At 38.9% G+C, this 24,573-nt stretch overlaps 3 protein-coding genes across 5 annotated transcripts; all 3 read right to left on the reverse strand.

The window, feature by feature from the left end:
* Positions 1-5: 5 nt before the first annotated feature.
* Positions 6-4,745, reverse strand: LOC137949526 (preprotein translocase subunit SCY1, chloroplastic). 2 transcript variants are annotated; one of them, XM_068795589.1, is made up of 8 exons: positions 4,550-4,745; positions 3,314-3,480; positions 2,817-3,202; positions 2,114-2,413; positions 1,904-1,993; positions 1,612-1,735; positions 598-761; positions 6-516 (listed from the first exon to the last, which is right to left on the reverse strand). In XM_068795589.1, the coding sequence occupies exons 1-8, from the start codon at positions 4,705-4,707 to the stop codon at positions 283-285; spliced, it is 1,623 nt and encodes a 540-aa protein (XP_068651690.1). In that variant the 5' UTR covers positions 4,708-4,745; the 3' UTR covers positions 6-282. The 2 variants fall into 2 exon arrangements, with proteins under 2 accessions (XP_068651690.1, XP_068651691.1); XM_068795590.1 differs by lacking the exon at positions 2,114-2,413.
* Positions 4,746-5,431: 686 nt separating this feature from the next.
* On the reverse strand, positions 5,432-9,347 carry LOC137949883 (probable xyloglucan glycosyltransferase 5). Its single transcript, XM_068796115.1, has 5 exons — positions 7,908-9,347; positions 7,360-7,668; positions 6,978-7,268; positions 6,721-6,834; positions 5,432-6,634 (listed from the first exon to the last, which is right to left on the reverse strand). The coding sequence occupies exons 1-5, from the start codon at positions 8,625-8,627 to the stop codon at positions 5,993-5,995; spliced, it is 2,076 nt and encodes a 691-aa protein (XP_068652216.1). The 5' UTR covers positions 8,628-9,347; the 3' UTR covers positions 5,432-5,992.
* Positions 9,348-14,657: 5,310 nt separating this feature from the next.
* LOC137950660 (UDP-galactose/UDP-glucose transporter 7-like) lies at positions 14,658-21,846 on the reverse strand. Of its 2 annotated transcripts, XM_068797243.1 has the most exons (9): positions 21,574-21,846; positions 21,368-21,459; positions 21,171-21,265; positions 20,276-20,381; positions 19,943-20,188; positions 16,907-17,017; positions 16,640-16,798; positions 15,058-15,201; positions 14,658-14,985 (listed from the first exon to the last, which is right to left on the reverse strand). In XM_068797243.1, the coding sequence occupies exons 3-9, from the start codon at positions 21,209-21,211 to the stop codon at positions 14,815-14,817; spliced, it is 978 nt and encodes a 325-aa protein (XP_068653344.1). In that variant the 5' UTR covers positions 21,212-21,265; positions 21,368-21,459; positions 21,574-21,846; the 3' UTR covers positions 14,658-14,814. The 2 variants fall into 2 exon arrangements, with proteins under 2 accessions (XP_068653344.1, XP_068653345.1); XM_068797244.1 differs by lacking the exons at positions 21,368-21,459; positions 21,574-21,846 and adding an exon at positions 21,333-21,361 and having other exon boundaries at positions 21,171-21,204.
* Between the last annotated feature and the right edge of the window lie 2,727 nt (positions 21,847-24,573).

Raw genomic sequence — 24,573 nt, forward strand, 5'->3', positions numbered from 1 at the left:
TCCACTTTTAACAGGAGTGAGTCAAAATTCCTTTAGATATTCATGCCGGTGATCCAATGTTCAGTGCAGGCATCTTGTGTAGTTACATCTTACAATAAAAGCCAAAGCTTTTGATGTTATCTGTAAATGTGTTCCATAGGATAATACAACTTGGGTTGTCATCAAATTGAGGATCTCAAATGCTTAGCCTGGTTGTTGTATCGTTCCACGTACATTAGCAGTTAAAAGCTTTTAGCTACTCTTATCAGTCAATTTGCTTAATGTACGTCTATAGACGTGTTTTCATGAGTCCCCAAACTTGTCGAGGTCATAGAACTCAATGTTTGTGTACTTTTGGGAAATGATCTCCGCTTGAACTTTTCTTGCAGTATCAGTTGCACATCCAACAAGAATGAGTACAGAAGTGCCAGCAAACCCACGAAATGCAGTCAGGTGCGTGATTTGTTCCACTACAGCAGGTCCTGCTGCCAGTATTGCCAGAAAGGCTGAACCCAGTACTGATATCCGACTAAGAACCTGCATATTCAAAACATTTATGCTAAACAGAATATCTAGCTAAAACTAGATGCCAATGAAACTGGTTCTTAATCTACTTACCGTTTTAATGAAGGCAGCTGTGCTCTTGCCAGGTCGAACAAGTGGAATTGAAGCACCCTGGCGCTTCAACTGCTCACTCACATCATCGGGATCCAATTGCAAAAATGTATAGTAATAGTTGAAAAAAGCTATCAACAATATGTTGGTTGGAAGATAGAGAGATCCTACAAGAAATTTAATTAAGAATTAGACACATTAGAATATGTATCTATTTGAATTCTCAACATATCAGATATCTGGACTCTAAAAGAGAGGGCAAACTCCAATAACAGCTGTAAGTGTCAGCCAGCTACAAGGTGACAATGAAGATTTTGCTGAATCAACACAGGTATAGAGCATGTCGCCATGTGTTATGGAATTTGAAATATTTCGACTATTTGATAGCATAATGCATGTAAGAAACCGGCTGTACTCTCTGGGTACCAGTAACATGTGTCCACATCATCAGTAGACCCCAAAAAATTCCAGAAAATCAGTGGTTGGGCAAGAAGAATTCCGCAGTATCAACCCATGAACTCCAGTATTTCTTATGGAATGATACAGTTTTATTATATATGATGTTGGTAAGCAGTCATTATGAATATGGTAATAAAAACAACCAAACCACCAGGTAGTAAGACCCAACTATCTTTGGTAATAGGAAAACCCTCAGATTATCTAAAAGTAGGTTTCTGCGATCATTACAAACAGTCTCATAGAGCTCGATCTCTCTAGAGTTAATAAATAAAAAATAAGCTCCTTATTCTCATCCAATTGAGCCAAAAAAAAAAAAAGATGCAACAGATGCGGCAAATATATTAACTTTGAGCACCCCAAACATTTCAAAACAATGTCCCCCAGTTATGGTAATTCGCAAGCAGAATTTCATTTATGTAGACAAGTCTTGGGAGTAAAAGTATAAATTTCCTCCAAAGGACAACAGAATATTTATATTTATATATATATATATTTGAAATAGTGCTGACAACAACAACAGAATATATTCATCGTGTTGAATGGGCCAATGTGCTATACCTCCAGGGTTTAAAGTAAGTGCAGCTTTTTTAAGAGCTGCAAGGCCGGTGAAGCGTGCCAAGGTGCCTGGAAGAGCCAATGATGACGTAGAAAATATGATGGGCATCACACCCGAACTATTTACCTGGTTACAGAAACACACGTGAGAAGGAAAACATATCCTAACAGAAATTTATGTTATGTAGAACATGTGGCTTTTTCTAGCAAACCCATAAAGATCTTTGCAAACTGCCAAAGTTAGCAATCACTAAGATCATGCTAGTTTCTTCACTAAACAACAAACAAAAAGCACCTTAAAAGGAAGGTAAGCAGATCTTTGAAGTCCACCGTTTCTCATGCTGTATCTGGAGGCATAGTTAAGTGGAATTTTCCTCTCGGCCTCCTGAAACACTTCTCCAGGTAACTTGTTAGGCATGAAATATTTATAAAACATGTCGGGAAGTACAAAGAAATAAAGAAATATACAAATGACTAACACTTTGATGAAAAAAATTGAAGTTACCTGAACATATACGATACCAAAAACCAAGACTAGAAATGAAAGGACAATGGTGGCAAATCCAGTATAATTTCCATCTTGAAATGCTTCAGCAACTGTTCTCCCAAATGATGCAGGCAAGTACGAAATTATGCTTGTGAAGATCAGAAGAGATGTCCCATTTCCAAGTTTTAGATCCGATATTCTTTCACCAATATATGTTGTTAAAACTGATCCAACAGTCAATAATGTGATAGATGATACTACCCACTCTGTACTGAAGTCATTCACAAATGGACGGAGGTAAAGTACTTGACCTATAGCCTTGCACAAAATTTTACAAAAGAGCCATCAAAAAAGCTTTAAAATAGCAGATCCATCACTACCCAAAAATATCTTGAATTTGACCATATTCAAATTTGCAAGTTTTGAGGTTGAAAAGGAACTCTGAAGAGTATAAAATGCAAGAGTGGTAAGCCCAAAAGGATGTATTCATCAATGTACAGTTAATTTAATTTTTGAAATAACATTCTTAATGTCTGAGAACACTTCAACACCATGCCCTCATCTAATTTCAGTACTTCTACAACACTCATATGCAGATCCTATGATGAATACCTATGCAAGCCGTGTATTACGTGGAATTGAAATGTAGCAAGGTACTTTTTCAAAATATATTGAAATGTTAGCCAAAAGAACCCATTCAAGAAAAGGAGACATCCTCTACCTGCACAACTGCAAATCCAACAGAAGCGTATCGAGTGTACTGAAGAATTTTCTTTCTTCCAGCTTCTCCCTCCCGTTTCTGAAGGTCTTGAAGCTTGGGGTAAATTTGTGCAAGAAGCTGAAACACAATCTGTGCATTGATAAATGGCACGATTCCAAGGGAGCATATTCCAAGTCGTCCGATGCCTCCACCAGAAAACGAGTCCAAAGTGCTTAACAAACTATTTTGGTCCAAATTCCCCACAAAAGCCTCACGGTTGACACCACCTAGAGGTATATATATTCCAAGTCGGGATAAGGCCAAATATCCTAACAACTTCAGAAACTTCCCAGGTAGTGGGCCTTTGAAAAAATCACCAATGTCTATAGAACTATCCTCAATTGCAGCTGCCAAATCAAAAGAAGGCAACTGAGCCACGAGAATCTCAGAAGGTACATAATCGTCACCAATGTGCGTCTATGTGAGAGGAGAGAGAGAGATGGATAAAAAAGTCAGACCTGCAACTCCACGAGTAGAGGACCTATCCTTTCTAGTACCAGATGTAGAAACGAATACAGGAGAGAACAAATCTACTATACTTTCCCAAGCACCATTAAGACCTGAAGAATTTCTCACATTGAGACCCAAAGGATCAAACACCGAACCATCTGTTTGTTGAAGATATCTGCAATATATGACCACTGATCAATGGAACAAACGTATAGAAACAAAATGACAGCATTCACACAATTTTTTTCTTGGATGGTTAGGATTTACCAATTATAATTAATTTTAGTAAAAAAAGGTGAAGAGGTATTTTTTCCTCAACTAATTGCAATAATTAATTGAATAGGAAGAGTGACAATTTGACTGGAAAGAGCACCCCAACCAAGCAGGCCGATGTTTTGAAGAATCTACATAAACATAACAAATTTTAATGTAAAATATCTCATCTCTAATTTTAATCCACTTAAAACAGCAAAATTGCACCAAAAAGATTAAAGGAAAAAACGAAGTGATATAAAGTTTGAAGTGATAAAAATCTGTGACTATAAACACTCCAAACTTCCCGACTTTAAGAAGCCAAAATCTTGTTACACCGAACACTTAGATGATGAAAAGCACATCGAGAACAAGGAACATACACCTTGTGGTGAATGAATTCATAGCTTCTGCCAAAGTGAAAACTAAATGCCTACGATTTCAAGGAGAATTTCAAATTTCAGAACCTGTGGTATAGAATTTAAGAGAGAAGAAGTTCTATAATCAACTGAACAGGAAAACTTAACAATCCAACCCGAGTTACGCGTGAGCACTATTACCACCCGAGGAGGCTGGTCTGAAAAGAATATTATGTTTTTAATGTACGAACATTTCATCCCCAATGTTAATCCTCTTTAAAAATGAAAATTGCAACAAAAAGATCAATGGAAACAACCCAATGATCTGAACTCTGAAGAAATAAATATCTGCCGCTGAGAATTCTGCAACGCTTCCTACTTTCAAAAGCCAAATTCTTGTTAGATTAAAAAAAACACTTCAGTTGGGAACAGGAAACGAGCACATCCTAAATGAACCCATTGTTAAAACGCCTAGAAATCCAAGAATGAATAGGAAGCAAAATCAAATACGACTACTGCACAACATATATAAGGCTCATCACGAACTTCAGTTGTATAGTTGACCTAATGCTGCAGGCGCAGAAAGAAATTTGTGCATTTCAAACGGTTAGAGAGCCCAGGATGAATTGTTACCTCTTAAACGGAAGGTTGAACTTCCATGACGAGGCGCTCTTCTGTTTTGTCTCAACAGAAAGTGCAGCTCTGCAAATCTGATTTCTGGGTTTTGAAGAGCTTTTGCGAGCGAGAGAGACGACGGACCAAGGCGAAGCTTCTGGTACCGTTAACAACATTATCTTCTCACTTCGGCTCACGCTTCTCACTGCTCTTTTCAGTCGCGGACCAGGCAGTTTCTTCGTACTCTGGTTTCAGTTGCAGCTTGCGGGGACCAGGGTGTACTGATGGGCCTTATGGGTCTTAACTTCTAGAATGGACTATCAGCCCAAAATCAGTCCCAGTTGCAAGAGGTGGCGAGGTCCACCTAAATTTGGATAGAGAGACTATTTTTTAAAAAAAAAATATTATTTGATTAATTCCTCATACGGTCAAAACGGGAGCTCTGGATTGCTTCTAAGCCTTTTATTTGCTCTTGCTTGCAGTTGCAGGAGAGGAAGAGAAGAGAACAGTGGGGGACGTGCGAGAAATGACAAAAGCACCTACATCAACCAATGGAAACCCATTGAAACTAGTCAGTGATAGGTAGAGTTAGAATGGGGGTAGTGAGGTTTTACAAAGTTGGCCAAAGGTGGATGGTCTGTCAACTTCGGTGTTCCAGGCTTGGATAGTAGTAGAACATGCCAAAACCTGCTGAGGGATAAGCGTTGGCCTACGACGGGGATCCTGATCTCTTTACTATGATTTCTGGGTCCTACGCATTTCGCCTCTTCTTTACTCCTGCCGACGGTTTCTTTGGCCAACCAAGGCCGCAGTGGCAGTCATCAATGAGATGTAGAGGCACCAAACGGGGCCGGATGAAAAACGTTCAAGAGAAAAAAGATAAAGAGGAAGACATGTTCATGAAGGAAAAGAGGCAGCGGCTACCTTTCACTTTAAATAAACTGAATTATCACAATATACAAACAACTGTTATACATCTCAGTATAAATGGATTGCAAGAACAGAAGAACCCAACTGATAAACTCTAAATTATTGCTGGAATCAAAAGTCTTTTTTTCTTCTCTTGTAATCTCTCCTTTTTTACTTCATCCTTTCAGTAATCCTTCCAGCTCTATCAAATACATATGGCCGGTTTGAATGCCCCAGCCACCAAACCCACTAGACAGAGAGAGAGACACACTCTGATTCTGATTCTACCTTTAAACGCATCATCAGTTCAAGGGAAGAATGTCTATGTAACAATGCAAAAAAGGACAGAGAATGACTCAAAGAAGAAAAGGGACCTGTGGAACTTATTTATTCAGCTGAGAGGTCTTCACCCTCACCCGCTTCGCAAAGGCAAAAAGCCCGATTTGAACTTGAGCGGATCAAAACCAATAAATCAATCCAAATCTTTTCGAGATATTGACACAAATTTCAGCAACAATGTTTTGGTGCAGAAATTGGGACCTGCTCTCTCAATCAGCTCATCTGTTCGCCAATTAGGTCAAGACCCACAAGGAGGAAGGAAACCCCTTGGAAGAGGAGGAAGTAGAAATGGACCCCTTGCGCCGATAAGAGACTTCTGATGGATGCAGTGAGTAACAAAAATGCCAAACAAAGCTCCTTTCTATAGATTTTATTGATCTTTTTCACAGGTGGTGATGCTACTTGGTGTTCCTTCAATCTGTTTAGCTCAGATAGCTCACTTTCTGAAGCTCCTCTATGAAGTTGTGGATGGGCAATAGTCTTCGATTCCCGTTCAGCAGCAGCGATCAAATCTGATTCAGAAGATCTACCAGCCTTCTTGGTCACAATCCACTCATACGAACTACCCAATTGGAATAAGCCAGAGACCATGGCATTAAATTTGGTTACTGACATAGTGTTTTCAAAGAGAAGGTAGGGCACAATAAAGGGGAAAGATTTAGGAGCAGGAAGAATGTTTAAGAAGGACATGAACACAGGTACGTAGCAGATTACCCACATAGGTAGCTCTGCCTCAGGGACAAACATGGTTAGAGGAAGAATTATGCAAAATAATGTGAAGGAGTAAAAGGGCAGTATTAGCTTTCTTAAGAGAAAGAACAGAAGAATGAGATTTGCCTTCCTCCAGACAGATATCTGCAATTCAATGGTAAAAAAACACAGTAAGTTTATAAGACTGTAACTTTCTATAAAGACAGTCTGATTCTGTGGGTGAGACATACCTTTGATGTTACAATAGCTGGGAGACACAAGCGAAAAAGTTGCATTGGACCTGAATGCCACCGATGTTGCTGTTTCCTATATGCTTCATAAGACTCAGGAACTTCACAGATAACCTGAAAATCAATCTCAGATGAGTTGGTTACGTTACTTATGATTGTTTCTATCCTAACCTTGTAAGAGGTAATGGAATTACTTTATGAACAACTTAACTTGCTCATCATGTTCAGAAAAAAAAAAAAAAAAAGGTACAGTGTACCTTGACATCATTGAGGAAGATGAATTTCCAACCATCAAGATGGGCACGGACAGCTATATCCATATCCTCAACAGTAGTTCTCTCAAGCCAACCACCGGATTCCTCCAGTGCTTTAATCCTCCAAACACCAGCGGTTCCATTGAAGCCAAAGAAGTTCAGGAAGACCCCGTTAACCTGCTGCTCCACCTCAAAGTGGAAGCACAAGTTAATGTTTTGGAGACGAGTTAACAGATTCTCATCCTTGTTAACGAATGCCCATCGAGCCTGAACCAGGCCCAATTCAGGATTATCCTGTTCCAGCCAGTAAAAACAAGAATAACTACAAAGAAGATAAATTACCACTAAAATAGTCTTCACTAAGAATGGTTTTCAATCAAATTACCTTAAAATGAGGCACTGTTTGCTTTAGGAAATCTGGGTTTGGTTGAAAATCTGCATCAAAGATTGCAACAAACTCATAATCTTTGACATAGTCACAATTCATGGCTGACTTGAGATTGCCTGCTTTATAACCAGTTCTAACCAATCGGTGACGATAGACTATATTGATCCCCTTTTGGCTCCATTTTGTAACCTCAGCTCTGATTAAACATTCAATACTCTCATCATCAGAGTCATCAAGAACTTGAATCAAGAAGCGATCTTTTGGCCAGTCAATTTGGCAAACAGCAGAAATTGATTGCTCATACACCTGAGACACCGAATGTGCTTAAAGTTATCCTGAATTTGTTCCATATAATATGGTTTATAGTAAGTGAAATAATTATCTCTTAGATTGACATAATTGAATAAGTTGCAGCAACAAAATTTACCAAGAAACACCTAAATATGGAATGCTACAATTTCTGCCCATAACGAAGTAACATAGACGGGATTAATACTCCAAATCATAGATCAATGGTAGAATTGAAAAATGGTTGTTCAGCATACCTCTCTCTCATTGCACATCGGAATCTGCACTAGAACCTTTGGATACTCGTAGCCTGAAGCTTCCACATCTTCTGGATTAAAGGGTTCACCTTTAACTCTAGGCTTAGTTTTCTTGTACTTAATCCAAAAGCAGCCAAGACAGAGTACTAACCGATCCAATGATTGAATTAGGAACAATACAACACAAAAGCCTGACAAAGCTTGTATAGGTGGAGCAATATAGTCTGCTCGAAAGGCCAACCATGAGATGTAAACCAAATGGAACCAACCTTGGATTTCAGAAGTCTGTGGTATATGCAAATTGGGTCTCCGGAAATGCCAACCATTGAGGTGAGCAACTAACTCAAACGCGAGAATTCCCAAAGAAAGTGCTAAAAAGCCCCTAATGAACATGAATAACAAGCGGCCCTTGCCAGCCTTGTCAGATTCCATGGCAACTCCTTGTTGGAAAATTAGACGTTTCTTCACAGTCCCGAGTAATGCCCATAACACGGTTGCAACCCATGCTAGACATCCAACAGCTCGATGCGCCTTGAGAAGCAGGACCCAAGTGAACTGCTTTGCATTCTTCCCTCGGTCCTTGTCGACCGGGCGAAATGCAGCATCCGGCCCGTCAATCTCCACAACTGAGTAATTGGGATTCTCCATCGTCACCACCACCGGTGTACCCTTCCGGGCATCCTTCGGAAACCATTCGGAAAAATCCAAACTTGGAGCCATGAAACACTCTTAACTTCTCAGTCAAGAAGCTGAAACTTTCCACTTAAGAACCAACAAGAACCCAAAGAATCTCTCCAGCGTTCACAGCCCAGATCCCGAAGTGAAGAAACTCAAGCAACCCATTTGAAGAAGAGAGCGGAATCGGAAACGCTTCCGAGGAGTGGTGACTAAACTTCAGCAACCGAATCTCAAAACACAGAAGCTCGACCAACTCATTGGGCTTCAAAGACGAGATCTGCCACTGGAGAACCTGGTAAGCTTGTACTAAATCGGCATTTCAGGTCCAATGCAGCAAGAAGGGGCCGCTGTACTAGGGTTTGGATCAACTACCCGCTTCCGACTACAACACTACGAGCGAAAACAGCATTATAGGGAAAGGTATCTGCAGTTGTAAAGCTAGAAACCATGTGGGTATTATTCAGTATACAACAAAAGAAAGAAACCTGGCTTTTCCACCTTTAAGAAACATAACCATGGAGGACGGCAGCCGTCAAAAGCATACAAGGAACGTAAAAATGAGGTAGAAAATATAAGCGCTCTGCAAATGAACCTCAGAATCACCAGATTACTGCATCCGTTCCAGAAAACAAAGGGTACCCACTACCCAGTAATATTGTCCACTACAGGAGTCGGAGTAACAGCAACAGAACACGGAAAGGATCACCCAGAACCATAGACGGATTGAAACAAAGCAGGCCCCAAGCTGACCTTAATGTCCTATAAAGGCGAGATTAGAATGGCGAAACCAGAAGATCGCAGCTGCCCATTATATAGGACAACGGGTTGGTGGAAATCAAGCTCTCCCGCGGTTAAGATGAGTAAGAAAATTAAATTCAGTAAACAGAAAAGAAAAAACTAATGTATATATTTTTAAATTAAAAAGGCAAATGGATAATCCTCCGTTAATCATTTGACAATTCCCAGGCTAAATTCTAACCTTTTACTTTCAGAAACAGTAGAAGAAACACAATTTCTTACTCAAAACTGCAAACTCTTAGAACGATGATACGCATCATTCATGGGAGACTTCATCCATTCATGCATGCAAGCAAGCCAATGCACACCAAGCAAAGTATATTCGTTTTTTTTTTTGTTTACAGCCTTAAAGCAACACTCAACTGATGTCCGCTGTTCTCAAAAGTGAACCTGGCTCATGGGCATCCACCCATTCGAATAAATTCTGCGTTCATAAATCGATGATTAGATAATAATGGGCAGATTAAGATTTTTTTTTTCCTAAAGAAATCAAATGGGATGGGGGGCCTGAGAGGATCTTTGAAGACCCTTTTCCTGGTAAAACAAAATCTTTAAAGACACGGAAGTTTGAAGAAACAGCTGGAGTTTCCAATATTTTGGGTCTTTAATATTATTGCATTTCAACCCATAATCACAAAAGAATATTCCTCGGCAATTCATCGCGACCTTGGGAATATGCCTTGCCTTAAATATACACTTTTCGTGGGGACCATTATAGAAATAAAATAATTAAAATATAAATAAAAAAATGGTTCAATCTGAGCGGTTCATTAATGGTGACTTGACATGTGCTGAGTGGGTTCCATCGGGCCCACGTGTAAGCGACGTTGGAAGGGTAAATAGGATATTTCGACACGGCGAGAGTTTGGTGGTCCGCAGGAGAAGGTCACCGACAGTCCAAATCCTCGCCGAGTTTCTTACACTCTCCAGTGTCTCTGGCCCCACTGTTCCAGAATGCGATGCGTCAATGAGAACAAGTTAAAAACTCTGAAAATTATTATTATATAAAAAAAAGAAAAAATTCAATAAAATGGATGGGTCAAGAGTACGAAACGTTCCGGACTGTTATTTCGGAGTCCCGATAAAAATTACGTATCGGATAACGGAAAAGTCAAAGGTCAACTTAATATTTCAATCAAGACGGTGGTTGTGTCATATAAGTGGGTTAGTCCCCCCACCGACACCACAGAGTCACGTTATGCACGAGACGATCTCGTTCGTGTTATTTATGGCCACCCGGAGTTCCCACACTGCCCTTGGGAACCATTTTTCTTAATTTTTTCGTTAATTCTATGTTTAACAACTAATTATTTCCCTCAGGTGCTCCATTAATGATGCTTGCTCCTTACAGCAGTTCGACTTGTAGGGTGTCTGCTGTATTACTTGAGATTTTAGCAAGATGGGTTTTCTACCTTCCCCAGCAAGTTCATAACTCCATGAAGAGAAGAACTGTTAAACGTGTAATAAACAAGTTTTCAGATGAGTAAATCAGACCGCGTTGCTTACTGCGTGATTCATGGTTTAGTCGCACTTTGACAGGTTGTTTTCATCAGAAAAAGAGTTGGGAGTCTTCAAAGATTGAGATGTTTCAAGACTATACAACACTAAAAGAGTCGATTGAATCGTCACGTCTTCAAACTTTTTAACAAAATGAATGCGATTTCTCTCTTTGCGTCCTGATTTGGACCTTCCTCCGGAAGCTTAGCCGCAGATGAGGCGATTGTAGTGGGCACTCACGGACAGACTCTCGCAGCAGACAAACACGAACAGAAGAACATCGCTATCTGAGATCAAACAGTGACTCAATGTAATAGAATTATAAGAAATTTACGTGACGTAGATCAGTCGCCTGTTCTGTTCTGTTCTGTACCTAACGATAGCAGTAACTGCTTGTTTCGTATCGAAGAAAAGGACCTCAAAAGCTCTCCTTCCACTGGTTCTCTTCTTTCCCAGTGTGAATGATAATCAAAAAAAGGGTTCTGAAGGCAAAGATTTGGAAAGACTAAATCATCATTTTCAAGCTAACACTCTTGATAGCTACTGTTGGGAGTAATTTTCAGGAGTCGTTGTTAGAGAGCACTTAATAAACTATAGTATCTGATCTTGTGTTTAATACTTCATTAAACGGTGCATGAGATGGAATCTTCATGCACAGAGATGACATAATTGCATCAAATTCGCTTCCGATAAGCCCAGAAAATCACATGCTCACATGGGACTGGGTAGCATGAAAGTTTGCTTCAGTGATGATTCGGTATAACATGGGAATGAACTCACTGAACAGCCTTTCTCCAAGTTATGAATCAGACCTGGGCTGTAGGATCTTCCGCACCGATCAAACTAAAATTTTAAGTATGAAAACTGTTAAAACATTTAACTTAGTGGTTGGAGGGTAAAAATATTTTTTCTAGTAAACTTCTCAATTATGGACAATATGAACTTCGCCACAAGACTTGACATTCACTAATCTCTAATGCTTCTGACTCTTTGGTCATAGAAATGTTGGATGAAAGACAAAGTTGCCATTCTATAATAAAGGTTTAGTGCCCGGTTGTCACGCCGCTATATTGGGCGGTAAAGCTTCGGCCATTTAAGGGGAAATCAACCAAAAGGGAGAGAAATGAGCTATATTTGGCCTAACTGTGCATGTATCCGTCTGTGGCACTTCCGACCAGGTATCACCGGTGCTCCACAATTACAGAATGAAATGAAAAATCTATAATAGACGAAAGGTTTAGTTGCAAGTTGCACAAGGGTTGGCCTGTCTGCACATTAAACGGGTAAATTCTTGTCTCGGTAAACGTTCAGAGCTTAGACTACAACATGTAGAACAAGAGAAGACACCTTTAGGCACTCAACCACACAAGCATTCAATTCAATAATTAGATCTAGTACCCAGATCAATCAATGCGGCGGCCTCATGCATGTGGGGAACCGAGTCTTGAATTTTTTTATTGTGTGAGAAAGCATCCAGCCTAGTTGATTCAAACCAAGCTCCAGAAAGGAAGGATATGTTTAGCATCTTTAAGAGAATGATTCAGTGATGCACGCACTCATCCTCGGTTTGCTTACTCATCTCATCAGAGAGCTGCCTGAGCGATTGTCAGAGAAGTGGCCTGGAACAATCTGACATGGGAAGGTGTCCAACTTTCAGTGCGTGGGGTAGAAGAAGACCCAACCACCGACATACGAAGCTCACAGCCATGGGGCTGCGACTATCTTGTAGTTCTCTCATTTATGTCAGCTGGCTTAAAAATCCTAGGTTGGGTACGATCTGTCAATAGGGAAACTCTCTTTTTGGTTTTCTATGGTTTAAGAATTAGTTCCAACTGTATACTGATAATCGTTACTATTTTAATTAGAAAGGGTAATAAGTTCGGCATTTTGACCTTGCATTTTATCTGTTTGTGAAAATGGTAGGTTCAGTTCTCTGTTTACTGTTTTTATTTTTATTTTTTTCATTTCTGATCAATTGGTCAGCTAAGAGGAGAAATCAATCAGCTCTAACCCTTTTGGTGATACAAGTCCATAGGGGTTGGAAGTGAAGCAGAGGAAAAAATCCTTCAAAGCCACTGAGGCGAAGACTCCATGGAGTGATGGTGAATGAAGATACGAGAGAAGTTCTTGAAAGAGCAGGAATTTTCTCCACTACATTTCCCACTAGAAATTGTACTGGAGAACACCTTCTATGTGCTCTTCTGCACAGACCAAAGACTAAATGACATGTTGCAACACTTCCAGAAGACCATAAACATAACTCTTTACCTGTTTGCCAGGAACAAAATATACAAGCAGAAACCATTGTAAGCCGCTGAAATGACGTTTGGATCGCTTCAAGCAGCTAAGCACCCAGCAACCCCTGCTCTGCTGCCATGCCAACAACTACTAAAGGAACATGGGGCAGAATAAATTCGTTGCCGGAGAAGCAAGCCATTGTCGGAACACAAGCGCCTTTCTGTGTCATAGAAGGCCGTTTTCAGTATTAAAGAGAGGTCTACAGGCGAAACCGGTGAGTGGTATCTCTTACAGTGCGCTTGAACGTCAAATGCATTGCTCTTTTTCTTCGGTGAGCTTCACTGGCCACCATCGTTTTAGGCTGTTATCTTGTCGTCCATTGGATTTTGGACAAGCAGTGTATAATTAAGAATTAGGAAGAAGTGAAAGTGAAGGTTAGTTGCAGAGTCAAAATCAAATCCCTTAGCACATGGATGTCAATTCAAAAAGATAAGAAGAAAAAAACTGGGTTGACACGCCAATTATCAAAGGCAGCTCTTCGGTTTTCACATCTGTGCAACAGGGGCCCTGGTTCACTGTCTGACACAACGTGGGCATCCTCAAAGAGGAAGACAAGGCACATACTATTGTCTCAACTCTTGTCTTCGTGGTAGCTGATTCTAATTCGTTAATTGCTTCTTTTTTCATTTTCTGGGGAGGAGGAACTGCTATTTTCTTGAGGTTCAATAGTCACGGGTGATCAGGACGTGTCGGTTAAAATGTCACCTTGCCGACATACTAGGGATAGAATCTTGTTGTAATTTGAATCAGCTTTGCTATATTTTAACCATCACTAGAGAGGATTAAAAAGAGCATTTCTTCGTTTAAATGAGTTTAAGTGATCTTTTTCTTCTAATTTATGTTCTTTTCTCTCCACTTTCTCCTTCTCTTCTCTTTCTATTTATGTTATAATTTATGTTCGTTTAAAATTCTTTTTTTCCTCTTTCTCTTTCTCCTTCTCTTTCTCTCTCTCTCTCTCTCCATTTCTGCGTTCTAAACACAGCCAAATAGACCCCATTCAAAGTATTGGCATCAACACGACAACACGACATCATGATTCTCGCTAAAAAGACACGAGAACATAATTCAAAGGTGCCTTGATCATGTCTTGATTTCTTGTAAAACTTTCAAAGGCTTATCATTACCGGTATCCATGGAATCATCTCCAATGACCAATTTGATTCCTTCCTATTAAGATTCATGAACTATTACAGTTACTGCATCCCATGGCAGTTTTGACACAAATGATAAAAGAAACTTTTCCTCACCAGAAACACTCACGCTAGATGGACACAAAAATTAATTTCGGTGTATCAATTTTCAGAAATAACATCACCCTTCACCAATCTTCACCAATCACCCTTCGCATGGAAAAAAATTTAAAAGAGCCATCTCCCTTATTTAGCTCAGAGGGTGCCGTACCGTTTCTCTTCTCCTCCTCCTTTTCAACTTTATCAGGGAAGAAAGCATTTCTCCAAGTTAATTCACAAGTTCAAGAGATGGACCAACTAAATAGGTACCGATTTATTGTTGCTTTTTCACCCAGTGAAACAATTTCGTCTCTACCCATGAAAAGTTTGAGTAGAACAATTTTTTTTCGAATAGCTAATGATATGGGAGTACCCACCAACTGAAGCATGGATTCCCTTCATATAATCTACTTTTTACTCATTACTGCTTCGGCATCTGAAATCATTTTTCGTGGCTTGTTCTTCTTTAGCTGATACTTAGCATATGAATACCATATACCACCAGCAGTGTTGATAACCAATCCAGTCACATTGAGAGCGTGTACTTGCACCCCGCCCAGCAGGACAAAGCCTAGTGTCTGGAGAAGACCATAATAAATTTAGTGGAATTCGTAAACAATTAAGTGGGAGAGAGATTTAAATGTACTCACCGTGGAGCCCACTCCCTTGAGAACTCCAACAATGGTCGTTGTAAGAGCTGAGTTCACTATGGTACACCAGAACATGGTGAAGTTGAGAACGATACCCATGACTACTGAAAGTATAAGAATCACCAAAAATGATAAAGAATTAGCCTGCAAAAGCAGCACCACAATTTTAAATTCAGAACGAATTCATCCCCAGTTTTTTTTTTTTTTTTTTTTTTGGAAAAGATGTATTAATAAAACAGGAGAAATTACAAAGTTTGGGGGAGCATTTCCTTTACAACCAGCGATTGTAGGGTAGCTCCCTGTCTGGCAAGTACATCTGCCGCCGAAGAATTCATCCCAAGTTTTTAAAAAATGATTCAAATATAACAGAACCTTTGGTCAATAAAAAGAAAATAGATACAAAATGAAGCTTAATGTCTTAATGACCTTTTGTGAAGAACAAACCACAAGATAAAAGAGGTATATGGTCAGGATCAGGTTAGCCCCTCTTTGACTAGCTAATGCAACTGCTTTCAAAGAACTATGTAAGAACATGTGGATAGGACCGAAAGGATATTCAGGATTCATGTTAGACAGCCTCTTGAGGATCTACTATGGCACCTTGTATAGAAACATTTCAAATCAGCACCAGAAACCCTGGTTTACATGTAAAAACCTATCATGGAAATGGCACCATCTAAAATTCAATAAATTCCAAAGAGCTTTTTTTTTTCTTTTTTCTTTTTTGAAAAGCAACTTCAAAGAGCTCCGTTGAACAAATTTTAGTCGACTTGCACATGTTATAAAATGACTACCTTTGAACAAATTCTGACCGGATCACTGTTAGCAGTCCATCCGTTGATTATTACTAAATAGGGTACAGGAAAAACAAAAACTGGAGCTCCTAGAATACCTTAATCAATATGCTTTCCAGTGATTCCTTATGTAAACTAATTTTAGTACAAGTCGACCAATGCAATCTAGGCTGAAAGTGACTATTTAGAAGAGGATACAAATTCTTGATGCTAATCAGGATCAGTAGATGACTCCGATGTTCTCTAATTAGCTTATGAAGGGTTTGGCTACACCGTTGCTGAAAAATAAATTAACATCCGAAAGGTTATTCTTCCTACTGAAACAGTTACATAATGTCCCTAAAGAAGAGAGAGCATAGAGTAGCACTGCTACCAGGGAAAACCAAAGCTTCAAGGACAAAGATAACAAGAAATTTTAGTGTAAAGATACCAACAAGAAATAACCAAAAAGATTTCATGCCCCAATGTATGGCACAGGATACATGCAATTTTGGCTAGGTTACAAGAAGTCGAGTCTCAGCCATAGGTTCAGGAGAGAGGGAAACTATCTATAGATTTCTTGCGTTCTTTAGGATGCCATATACATTTCTTAGTCAGAGTGGCTCAGACAAAGGAAAACATTCCTAAGCACTAGGACATGTCAAACGGAAAGTACTCTGAAATCCAATTATATAGAAATAACTATACCATTATCTCAAACTAAAAACAGTAATGTTGATATTTTTTTCCCAGCAAAATAAAGGAACCAATTACGTGGGTGGAAGAAAGGACTTATTATTGATGCTGACCTTTCCAAATAATAGAGACAAGGAATGCGGAAATTCTCCAGTTGCTATGATCAGAAAGAGCAGAAAAGGTACTGACAACACACTGTTGTATAACATCAGCTCAACTGATGAAAGTCCATCCTCCGCACCTGACTTCTCCACCAATACCAAGTACATGGTCTACATACAAAAACAGCTATTGATACCTAAACAGCAAACCAATGTCTTCCAAGATATAATTAAAACTTTAAAAAAGTGAAAAATACAAATCAGAACATTTAAGTGAACCTGGAAAAAGACAGAAGTGAGAGCCATCGTATATCCAAACAGATCAAAAGAGAAATCTCCCAGAGCTGCAATTATGACTCCAACAGCAGTAAATACAACTGATAGCGATACCTGAAAAACAATTAAAAGGATGCCAGGTCTTAGAAGTTGAAACTCTCAAAACAATACTAGGCAAAGGCTACTCCATAGCTTGTTAATTAATTCATGCTGTATGTAGAAGTTCTTCAGGAATAAGGAAATTTTTTTATCAGAATATACGACATCAGAAACCTGATTACCATTTAATTCTCATCTATCCATTATAATCGCTTACAGAACAAAATTGAAAATCCTTACCCTTTTAAAGATTTCAATGAGATTACTCAAATACCTGCATACTGTTTATCAAGCAGAACAAGTCGTTCATATTTTGTCCACACAATTACCCAGTTAGAGAGAGGAGTAACTTTGGAACTTTCTCTCCATATATAAGTTTAACAAATGAAACCCTAACAGATGATTTCATTTTAAATAATGTAGGACTTGATTATCTGTTTTAGGCGTACATATAATGTAGTGTTTGAGAACTTTTGCATATTTTACTGTTGTTTTGTATCTCTTTAGTATTATGATTTATAATTTACGGGGCATCATTAGAGACATGCACATTTCTCGATCCCATTCTCCAAGCATGCCTCACAGAATCCCTTGATAAAGATGGTGTGGAGTACCAATCCAAAATTTTCCCTCTCCTAGTTCTTTGCCTTTTTGTTTTGCTGTTTTCTGATTAGCAGCCTTATTTGCAGCTTCGATTAGCCCTGTATTGCTGATGTCTTTTTGTTTCCTACTTCATCTTAAATAATAATTCTCATCTTTCAAGGAACTGATTTTACAATTTATCATTTTAAACACCCATTTATTTATCCATTCACCAGAAAAATATCCACTAACTGTTTCAGGTGAAATGGGGTAACAGCACAATGGAGATTAAGGTAATCAGAACGGATAATCATCCTTGCTTGTTCTATTTGCAACCCTAGTTAGCAGTGAAGTGATAATTGGACATCAAATTTTTGTAGCATGGAGTCCATGGTTAGAAGATAAACAGACAATGAAGTAGGATATAATTACCATTGCCTTTTATCAATGCGGCAGTCCGCTCTATTGCAAGGGTGACTTGTTTGGCTTTCTTCTTTCTGAATCATAGGACAGCTAATAGTTGTTAAGATTGGGTCCAAGGCGCATTCTACAATGACTAGCAAACATTGGAAGCCTCTTCCCAACTAATAAACCCAGATGTTTTTACTCATTGATCCATGTATAATTATTTTTTAATATTCCCCCTCATGTATGGGTCCTCTTTGTAGCTCCTATGTGTAGACAATTTGGGTGGAGGCCCATAGAAAAACCACTTTGTGGCTCTTACATTTGGATAGTTTGGGTGGAGGTTCACGTACAAGCATCTACTTGATAACATGTTAAATTTGGTCAAGGCTCATTCCAAAATCACTAGCCCCATTAAGATGCCTCTTTTCTAACTAACAAACCCAATATTTTTCTACTAATTAATCTACGTGAAACCATTATTTAATAATATCATGTATTGACTTTCTCTTTATCCAATGGTCTTCCCATATGGTCTCACTAATAGGACTAATGCTCCCACCTGCATAACAAGAGAGCAATTGCTCTTTCTCATCTAGCAAAATACACTCCTCCCTCATGATTGTTGATTTAGTCTTGGGGAGCAGGTGTACCCCCGCCCCCAAGAGCACAATTGCTCTTTCCCATCTGGCAGAGTGCACCCCTCGTCATCATTTTTTATGTAGTCTTGGGAAGCAGGAAACTAGCTTCTTTCTGGAAGTTTATCTTTATTTTATTTTTTACAGCTACAACCTCATAAAAGCATGAAAAATTAGAACAATTGAAGTGTCCATATGGTTACTTTGAGCAGGAGCACATCACAAATGTGTTGCATTGCATGTCCTGAAGTTTACAATGGTTAATGATTTACCTCAAGCAGCACCCTAAATGAAAAGTTCCAGAGGTACTTCACTTCCAAATCATCTAGTCCCCACCATTACCATTGAGGAAGTTGACTTGCCGTATGGCTTTCTCATCCACCAGGGTTTTTCTCAAATTAGGTTTTTTAAGAACAATATCCTCTTGGGGGAGAAACAAATTTTGCAATGAAGTATGAGCATGGCATTCAACTCTAAGAATAAGAAACACTCCCAAAACCGCAACATCATCAAACATTGTTCTAAATTTGGTAAGATAACAACACCAAATGTGACTTTATATCTAGAATAAATTAACCTTTAAATTTATAAATGAAATACCAAAGGCTTGCAACATATATAGGGATGGAGTCATAAATTACGCATGTATATATACTTAGTGACAAGCCTTCTCCACAGGGTATTGGTTTTCCAGTGCCAAACTTCCGCAGCTATTTGGCTAAGGCATGGTTCATAGCCCAACAAGCTAGATGCCCAGGCTGCTATTTCTCTTAGGGTTGCAGACCTCTTCTCAAATTAGTAGATTGAAATATATTTTGCCAAAATTTCCTCGAGAGGGCCTAAATTCTCAAAATTTTCAGTGTCACCTGGTCCATCCTCAAGAAATAAAGATACAAGATAGCAATGTTGCATCTCCTAGTTCTTAATCTGACTGTTCAGTCAATCTACATCAGTTACCTTTAAATAACCCATGGAGATTTAGGTTTTGACATTATGATGTAGTAATAGCTAACTCTAACCCAAATCAAATGATTAGGAATCTGATTTGGATCTCTAGTTTTCATTAATGAATGTTAAATCACACCAACTTGAAGTTGGCTGGTCCACCTAAGCACCATCTAAAGAAATCACTTATACAGGCACATGAGACTGAATCCAATCGATTTCTTAAATAAAGGATTTCTTTAACTATTTTATGGACTGCTTTATTTACTGAATATCAGTCACTGTGTTTTCCAGGATGATTTTGCAACTTGATTTTATGGGGCATGGGATCTGGAGTTTCAATTCAAATTTTGGCATACAAGGAACATACCTGTATCGGTGGTCTCCCCTTTCCTGAAAAAAATCCAGCCACCAGAACTGCAAGAGGTGTAAGTCTTTTCAAAGCAATGTACATTGGAATATTCACCCCTTTCAAGCTTGCCAAAGCAAATGCAACATTTGCATTATAGAACAGTGAGATGGGGAGAAGCTTCTTTGCAGTAATCCAGCTTAAATCCTGAGCCTTTGTGTAACCCATCACTCGACCAAAGTGTATTACCAAGGCAGTTGCCAGTTGCTAGACCAAAAATGAATGATATGCGTTAACAAACAATTCATCTAGAGGAAAAATATTCTCAGACACTTATGCTTTGTGAGCTAAAACCTGAAGAGTGAGAAGAGTCATTGAGTATGTGTATTGCATCAGAACAGCCTTGTTGATGAAAACCATGGCCATTGAAGTAACTCCATAGGAGAGGGCAGCAAGTAAACTGCAAACAATGATACCAATATGATGTGTATGTAAGGTCATATGATTGTATATGCCTTGCTTATCAGTAAATATATTATAGTTTCAACAGAAAGATAAATACATTTATTTGTATCTTTGGAAGAAAAAAATGGGAAAGTAGTTTTAATTAGGAAGGAAACCAAGAAATCTAGGCTACAAATAGAAACTTTTTGATGAAATAAAAGCAATTATGGAAGTGTCTTCACTTCTAATTGGACTCAAATAGGAGTTTCATATCTTAATGCCATGTTTCCTTCCAACATATTTGCTGAAACATAGAAACAGATAGAATGAAAATGACAAGCCCCATAACCTAGCTGGTCAGTTTGATTACCATACATTGCACACATGGACACCCCAAACTCCCGTCAGAAAATTAACATTAAACCAATTATTTGGAGTACATGACATACACCATACGACTTCAAATAAATTGTACAGCATTTCAGAATTGCAAGGCCAAAAGAAGCTGGAACATTTGAGCTCAAGCTTAACCAAACACTACCAATCAAATGGACGACACTACTTCTGATAAACCTCAAACAGAGAGGGATTCAAATACTTTCATTCCTTGTCTATAATAGGATTCTAGCAATTTCCAGTTGTCAGAAGTCAAAACAAACATTGTTCTAGAATTATGTTTGTACTCTTCGTTTTTGTTCCAAAGACCATTTCAATTAGACGTGAATCACAGTTTTAAACAGCCACTTATTATCACCACCATTCCAAACAACATGAATTTGAATACAGTAAGGAAAGAAAAGAAGACCTTATAAATGGGCTCGGCTCCATGCCGCTGCCACCTTCCATGGTAGTCGAAGTACGTCACCGGAAAAGATAGAAAGAATTAAACCCCACCTCTATCTGAAATCCACAAAACAAAAGCAGGAAGATTCAACACAAAAACCGAAATAAGAATAAATATTAATACCTATTCCACGGTTCTCAATATGAATAACACATCACCTGCAGATTCTGCTACATCGTAGAGGAACTACAAGTATAAGAACAACAATCAACTAATCACGAGATCCGACATCGATCAGGTAAAAGATAACCTGAAAAAAAAAAAAAGATGGCATTCACCCGTAATAGATATTGTATAAGGAAAGACACAAAATCCCATACAAGCCCTCAGCAAAATAGATTGAATAAAACCCAGGAAACCTCACATGCAGGAAGAATTACATCGCCCGGTAGTCTACAGATCAAGGGAGCTCAACGCAGCGAGTGAGACCAAGAACGTGACTGCTTGATAAAAAAAAAAAAAAGCAAGGGCAGATTGAGATTGGGTCCGTCAGACACCAGCTGGCGTGGAAAATCCACGCCATGGTATTCAAGAGACATGACAGTCGGTTGCCGCATTTGTCTGTGATAGGAAAAAACGAGCGACTGGGGCAGTCCACGTTCCCTATTTTGTACTTTTGCCGGATTCCGATCCTCAAAACTTATTACTGCAATTTTTTCAATTTTGCCGAGATTTAAATGACAAATTGGACTTCCAAAAGCACGAAAACTTCATCGCGGAAGGTCACAGTCCGAGTTGGTAATAGTTAAAGAAATAACAAACAATAAATTAATATTAATTATTTTTAAAAATTCGTGAAATTATTATGGAAAGCAGCAAACTAATAAGAATTGAATAGCATTTCCACAGATTTTATAGAAGATAATTTAATGAAATAATTAACTAATTACGAGTTATTACAAGAATATTTAACCTTATAAAATCGATCAATTGATTGAGTTTTATTCAACCCCAGTGATTTAGTCAACAAACTGGAAATTTGATCTTCATCTTCATCTCATGCATCTACATGATCTTCATCTTCGAAATGGGTGTTAGTGTGGACAAATTCATGTTCGAAATCTTCAAAATAGGGTGTTAGTGTGGACAGTTCATCTTCATCTTCGAAATCGAAATGGGAAAATCGAACAAAATCGAAAAGTATTTTGGGGAAAAGGAGAATAGCCAGAGAGATAAGGGATTGGGAGGCTGAAAGGGAGAAGAGAGGGAGAAGAGAGAGAGGAAAGGGAGGTCGAGAGGGATAAGAGAGAGAGAGAAGCAAGAGAGAAAAATGGAGAGCAAGTCCGAGAGAAGAGAGGGAGGCACGGAGACGAGAGAGTGGGTGCGAGAGAGAGGGCGAGTCCAAGAGAAGACCGAGAGACGAAGAGCAGAGACGGAGGCTAGAGATGAGAGTCCGAGAGAAGAGAGGGAGCAGCGACGTCGGGGGCGCAGGGAGACGAGAGAGGGGGTGCGGGAGAGAGGGAGGAAAAAAGAGAAATGAAGACGCGCGAGAGAGGGGGGTGCGAGGAGAGGGGAAAAAAAACCAAGCGCGCATGTCCTTCATCTCGAAGAAGATAAAAAATGGTCTTCAACGAGATGAAGGATTTTAAAACGTGGAGATGAAGGACCGCTTCATCCCCAACATCCAGATGAAATATCATATGTGCTCCACTAACGACTTCAACTGATGAAGGGCGTCATGCGGTTGATCTTCATCTCGGACTTCAAGTTGACTAACCCCCCTTAAGTTTCGTCGCAAGTTAAATTGCTATGATGTCATAATGATTTAAAAAATCTTAAATAAATAATTAGATTTAAGGATAGGGTCTTTCTCAAAGGGTTGTGATTTCTAGCACAAGGGATCTCTCTCCATGAAGGGTGCGCAAGGGTTGTTGATGGTGATTGGGTTTCTGAAATCCAAACCTAATTGAACCTCTACCTCAAAACCTAAACCCAAAAAAACCAAAATTTCAAACCTAACCTGACTCCAATCCAATCACCATCCTTACAACTAGGGGTGGCATCGAATCAAGCCGAGCCCGAAGCTGCCTATGTTCGAGTTGGGCTTGATTTAAATAATTCGAACTCGAGCTCGAGTCGAGCCTAGCCTCAAACCTAAAATTGTAATCTAGTTTGAGCCCAATAATTTTAATCGAGTTCGAGTTTCTACCTATATTTAAATTTTGCATAAAATAAATGTCAAATAAATTGTATATAAAATTATCTATACACTCTGCATAAAATCATTCATAAAAATTGCATAATTATGCATAAATTTTATTCAAAAAAATAATTCATCTGTAAAAAAGAAGCAGTTTTGCATTTCCTCTCTCTCTAACAATTATTGACATTCAAAATTCTCATCAATAATTATCAAGTCCTTAAAAAGAGATTGTTCATCTAGGCTTAATAAGGTACAAAATGTTCTCACATAAAAGAAACATATTATATAACAAATCAAAAAACACAAATATGTAAGTTTTTGCTTAGGAGATCCCCTAAGAATATGAAATAATAGTATTTACTTGATTAAATTGGTCAGTATTTGATGAATCCTTAGCACATCACCAGCAACCTAAGATAAAAAGTTGAAGAACAATCAGTTTCTAGAAAATTAAATAGTTAACTTATACGAGCCATAATTTAGAAGAGAAAAAAATAGATTTTGCATCAAAATATTTTCTGAATCAATATCTATTAGACTATGCTATTATTGCTACTTAAACCCCTATATGTGTTTCTCGGTGCTCCTCTCTTACTGAAACGAAGGAGACGACACTGAACCAGGCAGGGGTGTCGGCCCAACTCAGAGGCTCAAATGAAACAACCTGAGTTTTGGCCTGCAACAAGTTTTCACGACTGACAGTCTGGGAAATCCGGGAAGTTTGGGAAGAATCTGTTACACAGCTTGGTCCACAGAATGTTGCTTCTTTCATTTTTGGGTACAAACCCTACTGAATGTACAATTGAGATCAATCGAAGACGGCAACACAACCACACAAAAAAAAGTTTTTGCATTACCGACGGAAAACACAAAGGGGTAGAAGAGATTCTATTCCTTCTTTCTAATCCTGCGAAACTAAAAGATGGCTCCTCAGAAGGCTTGGAAGCCCTTCACCGCCTGAAACGGAGGAATCCATAGCTTGGCGACCTCGCGTACTCTGTTTGATCCAGTGTCGTCTCCTCTGAATTTATTAGATCTAGTCTATGGAATTCCTTCTAAACCTGCCCGATTTTGAAGCCTCAAGTTTTGAATCCATAGCTTAGCGACCTCTTCCCTTTCCCCTCTGACTCCCGAGAAGTCAGAACGAAAATACCGAACTAGAAGTCGAAGGGTCAAACGAAGTTGAAGATGACTCCTCGACTCCTGCTACCGCCTCCTGCC

This window comes from Aristolochia californica, unplaced genomic scaffold (genome assembly GCF_029961685.1).
Source record: "Aristolochia californica isolate CCGP_79_NKW_82.1479 unplaced genomic scaffold, dmAriCali1.0.hap1 SCAF_14, whole genome shotgun sequence".
In the NCBI taxonomy this organism is placed as follows: domain Eukaryota; kingdom Viridiplantae; phylum Streptophyta; class Magnoliopsida; order Piperales; family Aristolochiaceae; genus Aristolochia; species Aristolochia californica.